Genomic DNA, 23338 nt, shown 5'->3' with positions numbered 1-23338 from the left:
AAACAGCTTTGTTATTTTTTGCGAGTTAACTATTGGCTTAAAGTGTCGTAAAGCGCTGATTATGGCTGAATCGCAAATTTGTTCCTCTCTAAATATGAGTGCCCTAGAAAAGTGCATTAAATAGTGGTTTACACACTACGTAGTGTGACAAGGCACACAATAGGGTGTGATTTGGGACGCAGCGTGAATACGGGTTGGTTGCAGTAGAGGTTCGCTGAACCCCCTCTCGTTGGTTGTTGACCAAAGTTCGCTATGACGTCAGAAGTCGTGTGATTCTCAAACTATGGCTGAAGGTACAGAAGCGTCTGTTGAGTTTGGGTAAGAGCGAGATTTAGTTTACATCGTTCCTGCTGAAACGAACCAATATGCCTTGAATCATTATAATCACTTTTCCTGTTTGCTGGAGTTATAAACGCGGGTGGCTAATAATATGTTATTATATATATATATATATATATATATATATATATATATATATATTATATATATATATAATTATATTAGGTGCATCTCATATTATTAGGTGTGTTATTTACTGTGATGCACTTGTCTTGTGTATATATAATATAATAACTTATTATTAGGTGTGTTATTTACAGTGATGCACCGGTATATATAATATAAAAACTTATTATTAGTTGTGTTATTTACTGTGATGCACCTGTATATATAATATAATAACATATTATTAGGTGTGTTATTTACTGTGATGAAAAGTTCGTTTATTTCAGTAATTCAATTCAAATAGTGAAACGTGTGTATTATGTAAATTCAGTACACAGATTAAAGTAGTTTAAGCCTTTGGTACTTTTAATTGGGATGATTTTGTCTTACATTTGACAAAAACTCAAAAAATATCATAACATTAGAATATGGTGACATGCCAATCAGCTAATCAACTCTAAACACCTGCAAAGGTTTCCTGAGCCATTAAAATGGTCTCTCAATTGGGTTTATTAGGCTACACAATCATTTGGAAGACTGCTGATCTGACAGTTGTCCAGAATCATTGACCCCCTTCACAAGGAGGCACTACCAACCGAGAGAAACGCAGCCTTGAGAGGCTTGTCAAGCAAAATCGATTCAAGAATTTGGGCAAACTTCATAGACCACACATAGACGTGTCAAGGAATTTGGCAACAGTTGTCCTGTTAAGCCGCTCCTGACCCACAGACAATGTTAAGGGTGTCTTAGCTGGGCTAAGGAGAAGAAGCACTGGACTGTTGCCCAGTGGTCCAAAGTCCTCTTTTCAAATGAGAGCAAGTTTTGTACTTCATTTGGAAACCAATGTCCTAGAGTCTGGAGTAAAGGTGGAAAAGCTCATAGCCCAAGTTGCTAGAAGTCCAGTGTTACGTTTCCACAGTCTGTGATGATTTGGGGTGAAATGTCATCTGCTGGTGTTGGTCCACTGTGTTTTTTGAAAACCAAAGTCACTGCACCCGTTTATCAAGAAATTTTAAACCACTCCATGCTTCCTTTTACTTTTTAAAGATGCTGATTTCATTTTCCAGCAGTATTTGGCACCTGCCCAAAGCACCAAAATTTGGTTAAATGACCATTGTGTTGGTGTGCTTGACTGGCCAGCAAACTCACCAGACTTGAACCAGTATTGTCAAGAGAAAAATGGGGAAACAAGAGACCAAACAATGCAGATGAGCTGAAATATGTGGGCTTCCATACCACCTCAGCAGTGCCACAGACTGATCACCTCATGCCATGCCGAATTGAGGCAGTAATTAAAGCAAAAGGAGCCACTACCAAGTATTGAGTATATATACAGTAAATGAACATACTTTCCAGAAGGCAAAAAATTCATTTTTTTTATTAGTCTTATGAAGTATTTTGTTAAATGTGAGCCAAAATTATCACAATTAAATTTCATTCTGTGCGTAATGAATTTATATCATTTAAAACAAGTTTCAATATTTGAGTTGAATTACTGAAATAAATGAACTTTTCCATGACATTCTAATTTATTGAGATGCACTTGTATATTAATTTGTAAGCTAGTTGGAAGCTGGCACTATCAATTTAGCTGGTCGATAAATGAACAGATTACCTTATATTGTACTTTTGTAAAAGGAAAATGTATGTTTACATTTATTACAATGTAAAGAAGTATGGAAGTAAACTGTTATGTCAAATAATTCAAGCTAACCATTTCAATTAAACAATTAACGGCACAAAAACCTAAAATCCTCACGTTGTCTTGGCTTCAGACTGGTACATCGTGCTCTGGTGTTTCTGCGTATTCATGCTTTTTTCTCCAGTTTTGTCAAATTCCTGGATGCAACCCTGAGGTAAATAGTAAACTTCTTAGATGTCAATGCCGTCAAAGCTTTTGCTTGGTGGACTTGTGCATGCCTTCATTGCCTGTCGTTGGTTCCTGTCTCACTGCCTGTCTTCCTGTAGACGGTGGACTGTGATTCATCAGATCATTTGATAAGGTCTTGTTCAGTCATCGCTGCTGTCTAAAGCTCAGTCCTTCTGTCTTGGCATTGTTTTGTTCTGTTATGTGTTGACATCTTTTGTATTTTAATTGTTTGTTAAGCCTAATCTTGGGTGTGGCCCAAAGTTCTATCAAACCTTTTGCTGAAAACAAGAGTTGATTAAAAATAAATAAATAAATAAAAGAGTTCATATTAAAAATTGTTGCAGGTCATGGGGGATCAGTCACTGGCTGCCATCATGGTGCCCAACATCTCAGAGCAAACTGGAAGAGGCAGAGGAGAGGATGCTGCAGTGTGAGTGCTGACCATGCTCTCTCTCATCACACCAAGTAGTAAATTACTAAAATATGAATTGCTATGCAGTTATTTCCCTGTTTCTACATTTTCTACTCAGTCACATGCATAAAAGGCAAGTTGAAAAGAGGCCCAACATCCTTACCTTATTTGACACGATGTTAAGTTGAGAGCAATAATAATTCTGAAATAACCGAAAAGTGAGACGTGCTGATACTGCTGTATAAGACACTCAGCTGCCAGCGATGTAGAAAATGTGTTCCCGTCAAAACAACCTAGAAATGAGTTTAATTTATTAGCTCCCCCTCCCTCTTCTGCTGCTTGATTTAAACCATGTAGAAACAGGAGTCTGCATTTAATGCCACTGATAATGTGTGTATTATATTTAATTGGTTAATGTTGTGTCATTATAGCAATTATGCTATAATTGTGCATTTATTTTTGACCGAAAGGATTCAGCATTGCTTTAAAACAGCAACAAAAAATCCTGGCAATAGATTTAGCTTGTGCTACCCCTTGATATTGGCTATAGCTCTAAAGACAAAATCTTGAAATTATCTTTAATTACAAGCACTGACTAAATGTTATCAGTTAAGGAAGACTAAAGTCACCCTCCTTTTTAAAAAAAAAAATTTCACTTTATGACTTTTACATCGATTAGCCATCCAAAGCAAGTTCTCCAAGATGTTTGTCCATATCTCCAATGACAAGAAGCTGTGGACGCTGGTGTTCAGTGACAGTGCAGAGCAGAAGACTCCTCTGGTGCTGCTGCATGGTTTTGGTGGTGGAGTGGGGCTCTGGGCTATGAACCTGGATGCTCTCTCCCAGCAGAGACCCGTGTATGCTCTTGACCTGCTCGGATTTGGTCAGAGTAGCAGGCCTCATTTCAGCAACGATGCCCAGGAAGCCGAAACTCAGTTTGTGGAGTCCATCGAGGAGTGGAGGGAAAAACTAGGCCTGGAGAGTGTAATCCTGCTTGGCCACAACTTGGGCGGATACCTGGCAGCAGCCTACTCTCTTAAATACCCTTCCAGGTTTGCAGTTAAGATTCATTGCGTCACTTTGTTTTATCTTTTAGCATAATAATTGCTCTCATTTATCAGTCCTTAGTTGTGAGTAATTCAGCGAAGTGTTCTTTGAACCTAAACTGAAATAAAATCCCTGACAAATTTACAAAAGTTTCAGTAACACCAATTTCTCTTCATACTTGCATGCATAAGTTATAAAATACCCATACAGTACAAAACTCACAGCAAGTTTTACAGACGTCCAGCAAAAGTCAGAGTGAGATGAAAACGATGAAATAATGAACACACAGTGAACGAGTCCCTCCTAATTGTGGCGTGTGTTAAATGTCCAGTGTTGCACCTCACACAGTGCGGCACATTGCTTTCTCATTTTATAGGGTGCCATTTCTATTGGAACGTCCTAATAGAATTTCTAGTCAGAAAGCTTTTATTCTATAGGTTTTAGTTAGATTGCTTTCACATTATCACTATGAATTGACTGCTTTTCACAAAGTGATCATAAAAAAATGTGCGGGTAATTGAAATTGAATCTTTTTAAACCAACATGTAGAAAACTGTAATAACTCATGCAGAGATTTTTTTTTAGTCTACATAATTTCACACACACTCAGAAGTTCCCACAAGACCAAAACTAGTTGTTCTGAAGTAACTGCTCCTCTGAATGATTTATGAGCACATTCATTCATACACAGCTTGCTAAATGAGGCCTAGCGTGCAATATCTTTCGGATGGTGTTAACTATTTAAAAAAAACATCCTGCTTTTGAGAAAAAACTGGGTTGTAATCATTAAATATCAGTGTGAGATGTAATTTAAATGGTCTTGAATGAACACCGCTATTCTGTTTGTTCAACGTTCTCGCTTGCTGTGATGCTGTAGGTGTAATTAAGGTGTTGACTTTCCTCTCAAAGCAAGGTTGTTTTTCACCTTCCCTTCTTTCTTACAATATATTGAACCGTAACCTCAGTGTTAAATATGTAATTGTGGTTCAGAGGCGACTCCATTCGGCCTGGACTGTTTTTGGTCTGCCTGTGTTTTGTTTTGATTTGCTTTGCAAATACATTAAAGCATCTGAAACAATTTGAGAGAAATTAGTGGGTTAATACACAGCATTTTCAAGTAGCAATGCTGGTCTGGAGTTTACTACAGTATTAGCGCTGTGTTTTTTCTGATGATCTTTGTGTTACATTGCGAACTCTCTATGCAAATTCAGATTATTCTATGATCGTTGGATTTTTTCAGTGAATCCAGTCTTGTCGTGTTTATTTGACATTATTTAGAGTAAAACATCTGATCCTGGTGGAGCCGTGGGGTTTTCTGGGGTGTCCAGAGGTCGGTGAACAGGACAGACCCTTTCCTGTGTGGATTAAAGCCCTCGAGGTCGTCCTGAGACCCTTCAACCCACTGGCTGGCCTTCGGCTTGTCGGACCGCTCGGTAAGATAAGATAAGAAAAAACTCTTGCTCAAAATTATTGCACATCATGCAATCGGTCATGTGTTTATTTGGCTTGCTTACAGGCCTGCCACCATTTACATGTTTTTACATCTTTAACATCTCCTGCACTGAGCACATTGCTGCAAGGGATCATTCAAAAACATGGCAAAAGAGCAGTCTTCAGTTTCCCTAACAACAAAAATAAAATCTGTAATGATAGACAGTCGTGTAGGTGTTTTGAACACGTTGATATAAACCAACACTACTGGAAGCTCCACTTCTTTCCCCTCACACATAAGTAATATTTTGACCTTTGCTTTATGTTAAGATAAATGGAGATTTTTTAAAACTCATTAATGTTAAACCAGATCTTTCACTGTATGTTCAACTTAATTATCGTTAGATTATTATATTTAACATCAATCAACTAATTGGAGTGGAACATAAAATAATCATAATAATTATCGTATTTTCAGGCGTTCAGTATCACATCCAGTGACTGTTGGCAACTAGACGTGATGCTGATAAAGAGATTTAACTATATACAATACAATATGGAGCAGCTGAATACGTTCGGCAACTACAAGTAGGAGTGAAGACTGAAGAACATGCGACATCTCGTATCATATGATTCACATATACACTGCATTTACATTGAATTTTATATCGGAACAATTTTGCTTCACAGTGCTTCTATGCAATTTAGCTTTTTCCAGCTTTAAGTTTTGTGAAAGGAATAATAAACTGCACTGTTTTTCCCTCCCCACTCAGCAAGACCACACATTATCCCTCTCTGATATTAGCAGCACTGCTGGTTATGTATTGTGCTGTTGTTAGTCTTTGCATTTGTATTGCATAATGTCTTATTTTATAGTATGCCATTTTCTCACCATTCAGGTCCAGGTCTAGTGCAGATTGTGCGGCCTGACTTTAAAAAGAAATATGCTGCCATGTTTAATGACAACACAGTCACAGAGTACATCTACCACCTTAATGTCCAAAGCCCAAGGTGCATTTATTTATTTCATTATTTAAGTGTGCGTGGATTCTCTTTAACTTGCATTTTACACAAAATGCTATTGATATTTATTAATAGTGTCAGCTCTAATCTTCTCTTTTTTTTAATAATATGTAAAAATATTTGTAAACTATTTCACTTAATAGTACTTAGGTCTGATATTACTGCTCTAATGAACTCCTAATCACTGTTGTTTTTTTATTTGTAGTGGGGAAACAGCTTTCAAAAACATGACCATTTCATACGGCTGGGCCAAGCGGCCCATGCTGCAGCGCGTTGGCCTGATTCACAGTGACATTCCCATTACTGTGATCTATGGGTCACGCTCCAGTATAGATGGCCACTCCGGCAATTCAATCAAAGAAATGAGGCCAAATTCCCACGTGGAGCTAATAGTGAGTTCTATTCAGACTTCACCTTACACTGGGATTTATCCGGATTGCTTGTTAGGAGTTGACCTGCAACTCAGATTTCTGTGGATTTTCTGTAAGATTTATGTAGGACCCATAACATCAAAGATAGCAAAAAAGTACTAGAAAATAAGTTATTAGCCAAAATTTCTGTATCTATATCAGGGCAGTGTTTAGTACCTGGTTGAAATTAACGTCATATATTGTCATATAATGTCAGTATTACTTGTGTTCAGTGAATTTGTAAACTTTGTGGTTCTTATGAAATAGTCAGTCATTCTCCGTTCGTTCCCTCGTGTGTGTGGTCTCTAGGCTATACGAGGAGCAGGACACTATGTATTTGCTGACCAACCTGAAGACTTCAACCACAGGGTACTCCATGTGTGTGACTCAATGAGCTGAAGGGTGATGAGGAATGACTGTCTTTATTTTTTTATTTATTTTTTTTTATGTTGAACTCATTACATTCCTTATTAACACAGACAAAATAGCAGGCCAGAGTGCCTCTGTAAATCTGTATGTATTTGCATGCTGCAGTACAGCATGTGTCACTACATCGTGTCCTTTACCAGACACACGTTTTGCACGCTGCAGGTTTGCTGATCACTGATCACTGGAATTATAATAACTATTGTCATGACTGTTCTCATTCAGGGATTGATGTTGAGTATGGTTTCAGTTTACATGAGTGTACCTGCTCACAATAACCATTCTCTGGGTTATGAACTGTTGCATGCAGTAAGTGTAGAGTTTCAGTAATATGAAAGGCATAAATAGCATTTAAAATGTAGTTATTAATTTGCATTAATGGAGGTTGTGGGGAAAGTTAAATACAATTGAATATATTTCACTGATACACAAACTGATAAATTTAGCAGCTGTCATTAAACAACAACCACTAAGTGTCCGGTCCTGTCCACGTTTAGCAAATTTATACTAAATGTTCTACATTCAGAGTTCACCTTACACTGGGATTTATTCCGGACAGGACGGGACACTTAGCGGTTGTTGTTGAATGACATCTGCTAAATTTAGCAAATTTATGCTAAATGTTCTCATTTTTAGGACATGGCCCTTTCTTTCTACCTCATGACTAAGAAAACCTCTGCAACTAGGAAACAGGAGCAGTGTTCACTTTACACTTGGATGTTTTGTGCAATCTATAAGCTGTGTTTTATTTTTAATTTTACTCTTCACAAAAGAGGTAGAGAGGTTTGCAATGCAGTGATTGTGTCATTCATATATATATATATATATATATATATATATATATATATATATATATATATATATATATATGCTGATTTATTTGAATATATCAGTTTAAATTCACTGCAAGTGCCTATTGGAGAGAGAGGAAGGGAGAGAGCAATCCTACAGTAATTACTGTACTAAATGTAAATGAAGACTTTTAAAGATTGTCTTTGTGTGAAATTAATTTCCTGTCTGTAGATATGTTTGTTTATTACTTATAGAATAATTGGTGAAATAATTTTCTGCTTATCCAAGTTGTTGTATAAATAGATGAGTTCATGGTTTGTGTTCTGGACTGATCTGAATTATTGATTTCTGTGATGGAAAATAGGAGTTATTTTACAAATATTGTTGCTTGCCTCAATGTTTTTTCTGTAATAAGTTGTTCGGTTTACTTATTGTGAACAGCAGTAAGGCTGTAATAAAGCCATAAGGCAAAAGCAAGGCTATAATCAGTGTAAGTACTTCTTCGTATAGGAGATTTGCAGAGTAGAAATCTCAGTAATTATTCATTTTAACAACTTATCGTACTTATTTTAGTGACCTGAAATATCCATTTGAGGCATTCTGTTTAGTTTAAGCACTAGAATCTGAGCTTGTTAAATGTATCAAATGTGTTTTAGCCTTTTCATGCACTTCTACAAATATCACCCATTTCAGACAGAGGTATTCATTTCCTATTTGAAGCCACAAGAGGGCAGAATTACACACTGTATCTGGATCTCGGACCCTGCACCTACAGCATGCCATGGAAATCATTCTCATATGTGTTACTTTAGTCTTTCATTCCCAGTCTCATACACTCCATCCAAAAATAAATCACAAGCAGTCTATACTCTGTGTGTAAGTAAATCTATTGCAATAGAAAGTCAGTTCTGTTTATGAGGTTAAAGTGTATTTTTAATTTATTCAAATTGGTAGCTTTCAATCACAGATTATGCTGCAATAATTTGAACTGATTCACATGGTATTTGTTATGTGGCATTATAGACCAACATAAATATGTGACACAAAATATATGCACATAAAGACAGCAGCAGGTTTCCTAATCTGATGGGAGCTGCTAGAGACGAGACAGTCACGACAATGATGGCTGAAGCTTTAAACCTTTTTTCTTTTGCAGTGCAGCAGTATTACTGAAGATATGAATCACTCAATCACTCACTCACTCACACACACACACACACACACACACACACACACACACACACACACACACACACACACACACTCTCTCTCTCTCTCTCTCATTCACTCACACAGGTCCTGAGCAGGTTGTAGTCTCTGCAGGTTGAAGTTCTGCATGATAGTAAATTATAGGGAAGAAACTTTTTTATTTTTTTATCTAAATATTATAAAAGAATCTTGGTCCAATAAAGAAGCAGCAGAATGAGAGCTGTTTTAGACTGAGTGTCTCTCTGAGCCCACTCCACTGTTGTGCACACTGCCACCTATCTTTGACAGGAGGCAGTATGAGTGGGTGTGTGTAGAACAGCAAACTGTGTGTGTTATATGTCTATATGCCCTGAGTGTTAAGATTTTGTCCAAAATGTAATGTTTCTTTGTTTGATACTCTGATGTGAAGCACCTTTTGGATTTATCACAGGGAAACATACAGGTCGACAATATTGTAGGCCTTTTAACTGGGTGGTGTAGATTGCAGTGTGTGTTACAACTCGGATATGGAATGTGAAGGAGACTGGGTCGATGACGGAGGACTAGAGCCCTATGGGTCGTCTTGACATCAGGCCAGAGGAGGTCTCCACACAGCCCTCAGCCAACTGAGCTCTTTCACGTTGCTAGGAGACCAGCACAGCGCCTATATTAGATTTAATTTATTAAATTCCCCCTCACTCTGGTGCATTTTTACAATCTCTCTCTGTCTCTCTCTCTCTCTCTCTCTCTCTTTCTCTCTCAGTCTCTCTGTCTCCCTCTCTGTCTGTCTGTCTGTCTCTCTCTCTCTCTGTCTCCCTCTCTGACTCTGACTTTCTCTCTCTCTCTCTCTCTCTCTCTCTCTCTCTTTCTCTCTCAGTCTCTCTTTCTCCCTCTCTGTCTGTCTGTCTCTCTCTCTCTGTCTCCCTCTCTGACTCTGACTTTCTCTCTCTCTCTGTCTCTCTCTCTCCCTCTCTCTCTCTCCCTCACTCTCTGTCTCCCGCTTTCTCTCTCTCTCTCTGTCTATTCCTATCTACAGATAAGAGAAGCAGACAAGCACCGGCATTGCAGCACGACTCAATCATTCATGTACACACGTGCAGGTTTTCAGACGTTTGTGGAGTGTGACAGGCAGTTAAACACAGTACAGTAATGACAGCACTGCACATCCAGCATGTGTCATAATGACCTCATATGTGCAGCACACTGTCACTGACCAGACTGCTTTCAATTTTCAAGTCAAGAAGCTCAGTGGCTCCCAAATTTCAGCATCTTTACTTCACTAAACTTGTGCAAATACCTAGCAATAGTTAAAAATACTGAATTACTATAAAGCAGGTTGTCATTATCCAATAGGTAACTAGATCTCCTCTATTGGCAATTTTTACAATATAATCTCAGGCATCATGGGACATTTTATTTCTGTTGGAATTTCCATATTCTATGATATATATATCTGAAATACTTTACATGTTACCAATTATAGAAATAGAAATTCATAAACATGGAAAAAAAAACTATCTTAATGTAATGTATGTCTAAATTACCTTTTTTTTTTTTTGGCATGTTTAAAAGAGCAGTGAGGTTCAGGCCAACATAGTGCTGTTCTGCCAGTTTTAATCTGTGCAATCTGTAAGGTATTAATTTATCGTTACAGTCATGGAATCATAAAGAGCTGCAGGTATGAGTAATGCATTAGCAAGCAAGGAGAAGAGACTATGATCTCAACTCTCTCAGAGACCACACTCATCTTTGCGTCATGTTTGAAAAGTTGATGATATTAGTTTAAAACAAGGTAGGAAGTTTATAATGAATGCTGTAGTGTGTGTGTGTGTGTGTGTGTGTGTGTGTGTGTGTGTGTGTGTGTGTGTGTGTGTGTGTGTGTGTGTGTTTTAAGAAAGAGATAGAAGTACTCAAATTTCAGAAGTTGGAAAAGCTTCTTTATTTGGTGGAGGAACAATTGGATTTTTGTGTATCATTTATCACCATTATGACACGTTAACTTTTACATTTACATCAGATTATAGTCCTCTAGCTTTGCTTGCTTTTCACATAAATTAAAGGTGGGGAATCACCATTACCCATTATTTGATCATCGTCATCATCATTATTACTGACAGAAATGAATAAATGCAACTCTCTAATCCAGTCTGTCTTCTACCCTCTATTCTACACACATATAGTGTGTGTCTGGCCTGCTATGTGTGTGTGTATGTGTGTGTGTGTGTGTGTATGTGTGTGTGTGTATATGTATATATCTATGTATGTGTATATATATATATATATATAAATATATATATATATATATATATATATATATATATAAAATGAGTGTGTGTGGTGTGTGTGTGTGTGTGTGTGTGTGTGTGTGTGTGTGTGTGTGTGTGTGTATTTGTGCTAATGTTCATATCTTCAGACATGAAAAGGAAGGAATTGTGTGATCTCTGTGACCTTTCCCGAGGCATGGATGTTGATTCCCCACAGGCTACTTTGAGATCTCCTGGGATTTTTATACACAACAATCTTGAGAGTTTACATAGCATAATAGTGCAATAAACACAAAACACACTGACTGAGTGACAGTTCTGTGGATGGAAATGCCTTTAAAAAGAGCAGTCAGAGGAAAATGGATTGGTTTCAGTTGATCATGATGATCAAAAAAAGCATCTCATCTAACCTTGAACCTTAATTCTTAGATCGAGTCGACAATCAAAATCATAAGAATCACACTTTTCCCATTTTTGATGTTTGATATGAACAATTTCTAATGCTTCTGAATTGTGATTTGATAAATTATGTGATTATATGAAATGTGTGTGTTTGTGTGTGTGTGTGTGTGTGTGTGTGTGTGTGTGTGTGTGTGTGTGTGTGTGTGTGTGTGTGTGTATGATGTCAGCAATCCGTTTAGAATCTGAGCCTGCTGTAATCAGCACCACATTATCAGGCTCAGGTTGCAGGTTGCATTAGTCTTCAAGCTCCTCTGTCAGAGGGGATAATGTGTGTGCGTATGTGCATGAGCAATGGAGGGAGTTAAAAAAATTTCAAATCATGTTGTCTCCTTCCACTTCTCCACACCTATTTTACAAAGTCACAACTGTCACATTTGATACATTAAAAACATATACAAGTATTTGATAGCTTGTGTATTTACACAAATTCTCACACACTCAGGTTTGTGATGGCTGAAACTGCTGACTGCTCAGGTGGGACAAAAGTACAACAGTCGCCATGGTGACCAAAACCTGACAATTCCAGATGGTCCAACACTCAGCCTGGTTAAACCACAGTGCAGGAGAGTTAAGAGTGTTCAGATTTGTTTTAAAGCTGGCACATACTGTACAGACCAGGCCAAATACTTCCTTCTATAAAGCAATGGATGAACGGAAGTCTGTCTGCTTTTGTGATAAGCCGAACTTTATCCGTGTTAGAAGTGCAAAAAGCTCTAAAATTGCATATTAGGAGTAGCAGCGCTGTCGTATATGATTAATATGTAAATGGGAAGCACTGAGGCAGATTTGTGCCTCGTCTATTTTAAAGTAGCCTTCTCAGCAGGTTCCCATCTCTTTTTTTCTTTTATTCTCTTTTTTTATTTAAAGTAGAGGGTCTGGGCCATATCGCCGCCGTTTAGGCAGACAACTCTGGCAGCCAGTTCTGAATCTGAAGGAGAGTGAGTGTGAGAGAGAAATGTTCCATGTGCATGTGTGTATCTTCCTTCTGCTGGCTTTGCTGACCCCACAGTATGAGGTGGATGCTGATGCTTAGAGGTCCATCTCCCCTTGAATACCCCCGCTGACTGACATGACCTTAGATGTAAGTGTGTGAAATACTACTTCTGATGTGTGTGTGTGTGTGTGTGTGTGTGTGTGTGTGTGTGTGTGTGTGTGTGTGTGTGTGTGTGTGTGTGTGTGTGTGTTAGATAGATAGAGAGAGAGAGAGAGAGAGAGAGAGAGAGAGAGAGAGAGAGAGAGAGAGAGTGAGAGTGAGAGTGCGTGGGCAAGAAACGAGTATGTTCCTGCCAAGCCAGCACTAATAGGCCTAATGCTTCCTGAGGAGTTGCCCAGTGCTGCATTAGGCCTGGATGGGCTCATTGATTTAGAGTTAAGAGCTTCAGCCTGGCCCAGCCTCCACCCTCCTAAACCCACCCAGCTTCCTGTCCCAGACCTCGCCTCTTATCTCCCCAATGCAATTATAGCACAGCCAAGTGCACTTTCAGGAAGGGGGCGCAGCAATAAGGGCTCAACTCGCCCCTCATTCCTGCTGGAGCCATAGATAGCCACAGCAAAATGGATGCACTGCTGCCTTACTGCGGCTGGAAAATGCATCGATGAGAAAGCATGGATCAGAAGGCGGGGCTGCATAAAAAAAGGAACAGTGAGTGAGTGAGCGAGAGAGAGTATTTGGAGGAAGATACTAAAATATGGACAAAAGATGTAGAGATAGAAATTGAGATGATGGAGGATGATGACGAAATGAAGATAGAGAGGCGAGCTTAAATTCATCTGATTTTCATTTCACTCCTGATGACTATTGGTTTGTGTGTTTGATTTTTTTCTTCTTTTGCATTATCATGAGGAACAATAATAAGTGTGAAATAACAGATGCATTCTACAAATCTTGTGAGGAATGTGGTCTAAGTACTGTAGTAATATAAAACCAGGTACATACTGTAAGCTACTGATGAAAACAAGCAAAAATCATCCAGTTACATGGATTTCATTAAGAATAAAAAGATTACAATGTATAACATAAGACACTTCCATCTGAAATGACTGTGGGAGAATGTGGCATATCTGTGTGCACATTAACGTGCTCCATCCCTCAAACGTTTCCACAGGTTGCAGTGTCACATCCTGAAACTAAACAAAATTAATTGGGATTATATGTAAGTAGTCATAGCAAAATATCTCATAATATTGCAACAAAGGGGAATCATAAATTGAAAAAATAAAAATGGCAAAAGCGTTCTGATAAATAAATATTCTAACTATATGTATGAATATTTACCTGAATTGTTGTAATGCATCCAGCTTTTGCATCTAAGGTCACATAATTAACTGAATTGCGTTCATATGTCTGCAATTAGAGTGTCACATGAACATAAAAAATATACACACTTTTCCTGAAGGCCCCCAGAGAACATCAGTAAACACGCAGCATTATTAAGACCAAGGCACTATCAAGACAAGTTTGAAACAACATTACTTTAAATTCACTAGCTTGTTATAAAAAGCTATTCCTGTAAAATAAATAATATATATATATATATATATATATATATATATATATATATATATATATATATATATATATATAATGTATTGTCCTTACATCCATCAGTAAATGGTGTACAAAAACAATATTCCAGAATAAATCTCATTTCATCCATGTGATCTCTCTTTGATCTTTCCAAAACACTTTATGAAGCCTGATGCAGTTAAGACATGTATAATCATTATTTCATAAATAAAGCCATCTTTCCACTATTACACTAACACTACACATTAAATTGAAACACACACAGACAGATGAGAAGTGAGGCGAGCAGACCACCATTTGTTGCTTTCTGTCAATACCTTAGTGCTCCACTGTCTTCCCTCCCGACTGCAGGCCAAATGCTTTAAATGAATCACGACAGGCTTTCAAAACCGCTGAATAAAGTCTTATCAGAGGAATAAAGGGGGGGAAGGAGGAAGGAAGAGTAAAAATGAGAGTGAGCAGTGTATGCATAAAGAGGATGTCTTCCTGAGTCTTTGTATTTGCCTCCGCTTCCTGTAAAAGCCAGCCATCTCTGCAATCAATAGTTCCATAATTCCACTCCAATTATTGCAGTTTACTTTCAGTAGCAGCAGTTAAAAAAACATCTAGCAAGGCCAGCTGCTGTGGCTCAACTGAAGTAAGTAAAGAGCTAATAAACACTCTCATTAGATCTTCAACTCCCAGTGAAATTCCTGCACCTTTGTGATAAAGGTCACATATAGGTTAAAACATAGACTGCATTATTGAGTTGTTCTTTGATTTTTTTAGGATCAATAACATTTCGGTGGTCTACTGATTTAACTGTGTTTAATTAATATTTATTATATTTTATTACCTGAGAAATAATTACATTTGCTGAGAATTCAAATGTTTTTATTTTCGTTCAAATTTATTATATATATTAAATAAATATTTTATACTATTATATACAGTGGGTGGCCTGGGCCAGGCCCTGGGATCGAAGACCAGTCTGCACATGTCATTGACTTTGTAGACATTACTGCGACATTCAGTGCTGGTATTCTCTTCAGACTAGGCTTCGGCAAATATTAATTGTAGGGGTGCCAATAATTCAGGAACTTACTGTACCACTTCATGCAGTCTGAAAGTCAGTGGGCTATTTGCTCAGAGCTGGCGCAGTTCCAGTCGTCACTAGATTAGGAAGGTGGTAAATGCTCTTTGGAAGAAATGCTGCAGGGCATGTTGGGGATGAATATACCATCCTGTCTATTCTACACTAATGGCATCAGAGGAAATCTGATTTCTAGAAATCACTCTGTGTTTGAGAGTATGTGTGTGTGAGTGTGTGTGTGTGTGTGTGTGTGTGTGTGTGCGTGCGTGTGTGTGTGTGAGAGAGAGAGAAAGAGAGAGAGAGAGAGAGAGAGAGAGAGAGAGAGAGAGAGAGAGAGAGAGAGAGAGAGAGAGAGAGAGAACAAATCTGCTCTAATAGCTTTATGAGTGAGGTGGCTCAAGACTTAGACCTTCATAGCCACTAAAAGCCTATATGCATTTACACACCCGCATGCACACACAGACAGAAGCAGTTTAGATGCTTTCTTATGTTAGCTGATTCATTACAACAGCAACTTTTAAAAGCAACAAATTGAAAAGTACCTCACATCATAACTGTGTAATACAGGAACACAGTACTGTCTGAAGAGGTGTGTGATTGTTCACATTGCAATGTTAATATTTTCTTTTCCAACCTAAACAAATCTACTTTCTGCTCTTAGTGCCTCTGTGTCACCTTTAAGCAGTTCTTTATGTTGAAATATTCGGGCGCATTTGTGGGGGAAATTCATTCAAACTGTTTTTTTTTTTATATGAATTACATAATCACATAAATGCCAAACACTGTGCTGCAATTTTAAAACAAAAAAAAGGCAACTGCATGATGCACTTTATAAAGGGAAACTCTTAGAGCTCACCTCACTGTGATGCTTAGACATGACAGCAAATCTTCATGACGCTCACATTCCTAGGTAGCACACGCAAGCTAATTTCCTTCTTTAAATATTCATGTATTCAGGAGAGGCAGTGTATGTGCGTTTACACCTACACAGGGTCTGTGACAGGCAGACGGTTTGTTTTACAATGAGCTTCCCCTGAGGGGGAGGCAGACTAAAGGATGGATTTAAATCTGAAATAGCAACATTAAGAAGGCTGCGGCCGGGAACAAGAGGAGTGCGTGATTGAAGGCTGAAGTTATGCAGCTTGGGCTGAACGTGCCTGCTGATGAATATAATCCCAGCCGCACGCTTTAGCCCAGGTTATGATGAGGTGTCAGAAAACCACATGAGCATGGCAAGAGCTTTCCCTCTCTTCTCACCTCATTTTCTCTTTCACTGACTATTTTGCTTTATTTTTTCTCACTGTTATTCCTGCTCGTTAATTTCATTCTATCTTTTGTTCACACACTCTCTCTAGCTGGGTCTATAGAAACTCCTATGTGGAATTAAAATACAAATATTAATGCAGTGTGCTTTCAAAAAGTGTGGTGATTTCAAATAGCATGATTTATCCTTAATTAAGACCTAAATGAGCAAATAATTTGAAAATGGACCGAAGAGTCCGTCATATTTCTGGTTTCATTACAAACGTTTCTGATTTCATTACAAACCTTACAAACATTAACGATTTCTGCCTGTACATTTAGGCTCCTGGTATATGGAGAGGCTGCTGTAAAGAATAGAGTTGTAAATGTGTCTCTGTTCAGAGCAGAACTGCGTCCTGTGCTGATAGCAGGAGACAACGAGAGAAACAGCATTAGAGCAAATGAGATTACAGTCACATTACAATGGAGCCTGTCAGTCCTTCATTCTCTACTGCCTTCCCAAACATCTCAATCTGCAGCTTTCCCTGAAATACAGAACTGACAAGATGTGCTAGACAACGCATGCACACTGTACGTGTGGGATGGTTATGTTCATTACTATACCTTTTCTACATATGCCTTAACTCATACTCCTGCTGTTTCTCAGATAGCGTAGGTGTGTTCCTGCTCTGTACACCACACAACACCAATACTCAACTAGTGGCTCATACTGTACCTAGAGCACCATATGCTAGGAAAAGCTAGACTAATAAATCATTTTTATCTATATATAGTACAACGTGACATATTAGTAGAGTTAATTAGATACATAATTAATGACAGTTTCTATTTGCATAATCAGGTAAAAAAATATATAGACTACAGTAAAAATACTTTATTCAATTCAGTTCAGCTGTGTTTCTCATATATATATATATATATATATATATATATATATATATATATATATATATATATATATATATATATATACACACACACATACATATATATATATGAATATATATTATATATATATATATATATATATATATATATATATATATATATATATATATATATATATATATATATATATATATATATATATATATGAATTTTAGGTATGTGTTTTAATTTATAACTCTGTCCCAAATTGACTCCCAAATTGCTTGTGCTTCATCAGACATTCCACTATATTGTGTAGTTCGCAATACAGCCGGTAAAATGTCACTGGAATTACTTGTTTTTCACATTAGGTTCACAATTTCTGCAAATATTATGCACAGTGAAATTCATTTACTGTGTGTATAGGTGTATAATAATATTGTATATTATATAATTTGTATTTGTGTGTGTGTGTGTGTGTGTGTGTGTGTGTGTGTGTGTGTGTGTGTGTGTGTGTGTGTGTGTGTGTGTGTGTGTGTGTGTGAGAGAGAGAGAGAGAGAGAGAGAGAGAGAGAGAGAGCAACAGTTAGAGAGAGATCTAAAATGATTCATTATTTCAAAATAGATCCTTTATTCCCTCTTTGTTTAAGACCTTTAAAGTCATTGAGTTTCTCTTTGTGCAAGTGTGTGTTATTGTGAGTGAATTAACAGTCAGCACAAAAAAGCAGTAAAGCTATGAGAAGGTGTGAGGAGACAAGATTCTGTATGATGCTATTTTGCCTTTTGTTGTTTTTTCTTATCCATCTGATTTACCCCATCTCCCCTCTTGAGGTCTGTGTGTGTGTGTGTGTGTGTGTGTGTGTGTGTGTGTGTGTGTGTGTGTGTGTGTGTGTGTGTGTGTAAGGAATCTATTTCATATCTGATAAGAAGAATAATAAGTAGTGATTTATTAAATAACCATTCACTGTGTTGTGTTGTGTAAAGCTCAGCACATGTGATTTATATTTGGGGAATTTATAATGCTTTAAGCAGTATTCAAGGCATGTGTGTGATAAATATTGGTCATTTCAAGATATTTCCTCAAGCTCATTTCATCACAGATCCTCTGGCCTGCAGCAGTCTGAACACCTGTAGGGAGTTTGGGTTTATTATTATAATTAATAACATGATCCTTTTTCTTAAAATAGTCTCCTGCTGTCAGCTAAAAATAGGCTGAAATCAAATCTAAAGTAGGAGACAGAGAGAGAGCAGAGCCTGGAAAAGTGGGTTGTCTTGCCAGTGTATAAAAAGATTTGCTGCTGATAGAACCTTGCATTTATTGCAGCTTCTGTTTCCTTCAATTTGTTCAGTAGATGCGACTCATTATTCAGGGTACAATTTGCACACAAACCATCACTTTGATCGGTTCACACTACACATCTGTAGACATGCAACTGAACAAGAGCCAATGTTTCCTTTTAATGATAGTGTAACTGTTTCAGAGTCAAAGTGAGCAGGTGAACGGAAGCAGTACAGATAAGTTATGAATATTATTTAGAAAGAGAAGTGAAAAAAAAACGTGCTGCAAAATCTTATTTTCATTTTAGAATCATACTTAACAGATTTTTTTTGCATCATGGGTACTATTGGCTTTATTTCAAATGAAGGCATACTGTATAATTAATAACACACACACATATGTGTATGGCAGACATTTTCCATAATCAAAGACTAATATTAAACAGATTTTAAAATGTTTTCTTATTTAACAAAGGAAAAACAACTATTTACCAATAAGGCGAAGCTTTCTATAAGGAGACGTTTCTTTAACGTTTAAAGAAGGAATTGCTAATTGTGGATAAATACAAACACTTTTAAATATATCTAATACTAATCTTGAATTTTTGTATAATATTCATCTTTATATTAACCTTTTGTTTTATGTTTATGTTCTGTAAAGCCAAAAATGTCAATTGTTAAAAACACCATACAAATAAATTAGAATTTATGTGATAAAAAATAAAAAAACTGGAACATCACATCCACAATCGTAGATTTGCCTATTCATTATCATTTATTCCCTACATTACCTAATATAAACATTAGCTCTTACTTTCTGTCAATATTTTTATTTCATATTTCTGAATTTAGATCTATTCAAATCCAACTTTATTCACTCATTTCTTAACCTACTGATTTATAGCGTTATTGTCGGAGATGGCAGATTCTCTGAAGTGTTCCAGCTGTTCTCTCTCTCTCTCTCTCTCTCTCTCTCTCTCTCTCTCTCTCTCTCTCTCTCCCTCTGTCAAGAAACAGTGTGCTGTGAGCCTCACTTAGCTCTGAAGCTCGCTGTCTCATTCTGTTTTGTCTGTGAAATCTGTTTATTACAGCTTCGTTAGCATGTTGTCCTGTTAGCTAGTAGCCGAGGGGAACCTGGATCTGCCAGCTTTAGCTTTATTAGACAGTCACAATTTCATTAACATTCTGGATAATATAACTTGTGTTTTCATTCAGGGGAGGCTCGTCTCTTATCAGTTGTGTGCCAGCTTCTGTAATTTGTCATGAGAGATGTCATCTCTCTCTCTCTCTCTCTCTCTCTCTCTCTCTCTCTCTCTCTCTCTCTCTCTCTCTCTCTCTCTCTCTCTCTCTCTCTCGTTCTAAAACCCACTATTCTCTTGATTGCTCATTTAGAGTGTGTAACCATGTCCTGAACTGTCTGTAAATACCCCAGACTTCTTCTTCTCCTATTCTTAGTAGGCTATATTTACTAATAATATATAAAACAGTTAAAACAAATAAAAGTTGTTAAAAGTGTTCTCTTTGTTACATATTTATTACACCCTGCTTGTACAGTAATTACATAGGCACACTGTGTGTATAAATAATGAAGCACAATCAGTTATTAGTCACATTTTGTACACTTTGTTATGTCGTTAAATTCAGATTTATACAGGGAATTATTTCATATGTGCAATAATCCAGAACAATTCCATTTATGTTCTTATATTTATATAAACGTATAGGAATCATGTGATTGTAATTAAAACAATCATTTGGTTGTAATTAAGTTTTCAATATATTTATATCAACTGGCTCAAAAAAATACTAACAATATTTTTTTTTAAATAGCCAAATTAAATTACCTTAAAATAAAAATGAAAATCCTAGCCATCTGTTGTCATGCTGAAGGAATACATTTTACAAAAAATAATTTTACTAAAATTTTACTAAACAAATTAACCAAAGAGGTGGGCTACAAAGTGTTTGTTGTCAGCTAACATACTAAAAGGAAAACTAAAAAGATTTGCTGTATAATTTAGCCTTGCTTAAATTCTTAATGTAATTATGTTAAGCATTTTGTATAGTAATAAATATCTAATAAACTCTAATTACATTTCCATGATGTAAAATTTAAGGACACTACAGTATATAACAACAAACGCAGATGACATGAAAATGACGTACACCTTGTTGTAAGTTCTCCTGATGCCTTAGTCCATTTTAGAAAGCTACACAGTCCCTCCTTTTTAGGGAGTAGGGAATAGGTCCTGATTACCCATAGAAATGACAGGAATAGATTAAATATTTGCAAATACACTCAATAATGTGTGTCTAACATTTAACAGCTCATAACTAGGATAAATCAGCATTCACACACACTTAGGAATATTGAGCAAACACTTCATGAATCACAACCAACCCTGCTTTATTTGTCAGAATTAAGTGCTGTATGAATAAATTATACTCACTAAGTAATTCGATATAATTTAACTATCATTTGGGGATGTGTTTTTTTTTTTTTTTTTGCTGAAATGGGCTGCATCTATAATGAACGATAAGCCTATAATGTTTGTTGTTGTCTGCAAAACTCTTACAATATACACCCCCAGCACGACACACTTGCTGGTAGTGGCTTTTGATCCACACTTGACTCATGTCTGTTGCTGCTAGCTGCTTGTTCCTGATTGCTCCTTTGGGAGACTGGTGCTGAGCTAAGTCTGGGAAGCAGCAGTGTGGGATTCTGGGAAGGTGGCGGTGGCAGGGGAGGAGACACGGATGTAGCCAGTCCAAGAATGCTGACTCATTTCAGGTTTGCTAAGTTTACGTGCTGTGTGTGTGTATGTGTGTGTGTGTGTCAGAAATGAGAGACTGGGGAGAATATCATTTCCCCTGTGGCTGAATGCTGAGTGAAATGCTGGTTTAACAGGGTCAGTGGCAATGGTTGACATGGAGAGGGAAAACACCAAAACAAATCCTGCTGTGTACTCAGCCACGAGGCAAGAGCATCTCTGACTGAACAACCTCAGGCAAATAACAGCGCCTTCTCAGTATCAACACTTACTTATCTATTTAATGCAAATGGCGGCACTGAAATACACTGTGCAGATCATTTCACATGCCCTTCATATATGTCAATCAAAAATACCCCTAAATAAGAGAGACTGCGACGCACCTGCATTATGGGGTGTAAAAACAGAGCAGATGTCAATGGATGCACAGTTGGATGGTAAGTGCAGCGATTCGGGTTCTCTTACGATGAGCCTTGAGTGTGTCTGCATTCAAAACAACTCACTGCTAGACATGAAGGAAACCATATGCGATCTAAACACCATTAACTTATCCTGAGGCAAGCATAGGGCAGGTAGAGAGCTAATGTCTATGGCTGTTGATGTAGTATGAAAGCAAACATTTTTAAAAGAACAGTTCAGCCCAAAATGTATTTACATCATTCTCTGCATTCGGCAAACTCAGTCTACTAACTGACTAGGAGAGTAAAACAAACCCTATATCTGCTTCAAATATCCATCTGTGTCTGTATTCTTAAAAAAAAAGGTAACTGAACACATGATTTGCTTGCTGCTGTTAAGTTGTGTGTAAAAACCAAACCAAATAAAAAAACGGTTTGCCATTTTCACAAGATTTTTGGAAATTCTGATTTCCTTCATGCTGGTATGCATACAGTACGATGATCACCCTAAAAGTACAAAAGGTGTGCTAGTGATGCCCAGAAAAGTCCATAAAAGGTCAAATGCACAGTCAGCTGGGAGCATGAAGTAAACTCTCAGGGTTTAAAGCCTGAAATGAAATTACTGTTATGGCAATAAAATAAAATAAAATAGTTTATATTCATTTCTCATTATTCAGTAAACAATATTTAAAAAGACAGACCTAAATGATGTTTATTATTATTATTATTATTATTATTATTATTATTATTATTATTATTATTATTATTATTATTATTATTATACATACATATTGATATTATTAGTTCTATTTTATAAAACTATCATCATGCCGTTTTTGTCCGAATGGTATTCCATTTAGAAATCAAAAAATGTTATCACTTTTTATGATCGGTTAAATGCCTGTTGTCTAAGATCTTCTTGAATTGCATGAGGCAAAATAAGAAAATGATATATCCATGAAATTTTGTCACCTGCTATTCTTCTTTTACTTGCTGTCTGCATTAGTCTCATAGCTCCAGTGCAACCATAAAGAAGCAAATGTAGGACCTCAAACATATTTTAGATGACTGAATACATTTTGGTGAAAATTACATTAATGCTTCCGGCACAGACATCTCAAGAAGGTATTAATGTCTTGTTAGATTGCATTATTTGTAATTTTTCATGAATTGTGGAAGCACCTACACCATTAATAAGAAAAAGAAAAGTAATATGCATCAATTTGAATCATTGTTGAATAGTGAGTATGGGAAAACTTTATTTCTGTGGATTTTCCTTTCATTGTCCTTCAGTTCCCTTTCTTTTTGAAAAAGCACTGCAGTGGAGTTTTGCTTTAAATAGCTGAGCCCTGACAACCGTCTGTGTGCATCCTACACGCACTCACACACTCCA

At 37.0% G+C, this 23338-nt stretch overlaps 1 protein-coding gene across 3 annotated transcripts; it reads left to right on the top strand.

The window, feature by feature from the left end:
• The first annotated feature begins 180 nt into the window (after window positions 1-180).
• On the top strand, window positions 181-7893 carry abhd5a (abhydrolase domain containing 5a). 3 transcript variants are annotated; one of them, XM_027149703.2, is made up of 8 exons: window positions 262-318; window positions 2220-2300; window positions 2659-2744; window positions 3406-3778; window positions 5052-5206; window positions 6104-6215; window positions 6433-6619; window positions 6947-7893. In XM_027149703.2, exons 1-8 carry the CDS (start codon window positions 284-286, stop codon window positions 7034-7036), a joined length of 1119 nt encoding a protein of 372 aa, XP_027005504.1. In that variant the 5' UTR covers window positions 262-283; the 3' UTR covers window positions 7037-7893. The 3 variants fall into 3 exon arrangements, with proteins under 3 accessions (XP_027005506.1, XP_027005504.1, XP_027005505.1); XM_027149704.2 differs by having other exon boundaries at window positions 269-318; window positions 2271-2300; XM_027149705.2 differs by lacking the exon at window positions 2220-2300 and having other exon boundaries at window positions 181-318; window positions 6947-7892.
• The last annotated feature ends 15445 nt before the right edge of the window (window positions 7894-23338 follow it).

The sequence above is a fragment of the Tachysurus fulvidraco genome, chromosome 3 (genome assembly GCF_022655615.1).
Source record: "Tachysurus fulvidraco isolate hzauxx_2018 chromosome 3, HZAU_PFXX_2.0, whole genome shotgun sequence".
In the NCBI taxonomy this organism is placed as follows: Eukaryota; Metazoa; Chordata; class Actinopteri; order Siluriformes; family Bagridae; genus Tachysurus; species Tachysurus fulvidraco.
Note: the sequence above shows the minus strand (reverse complement) of the source record. Positions and strands in the feature narration are given on the sequence as shown.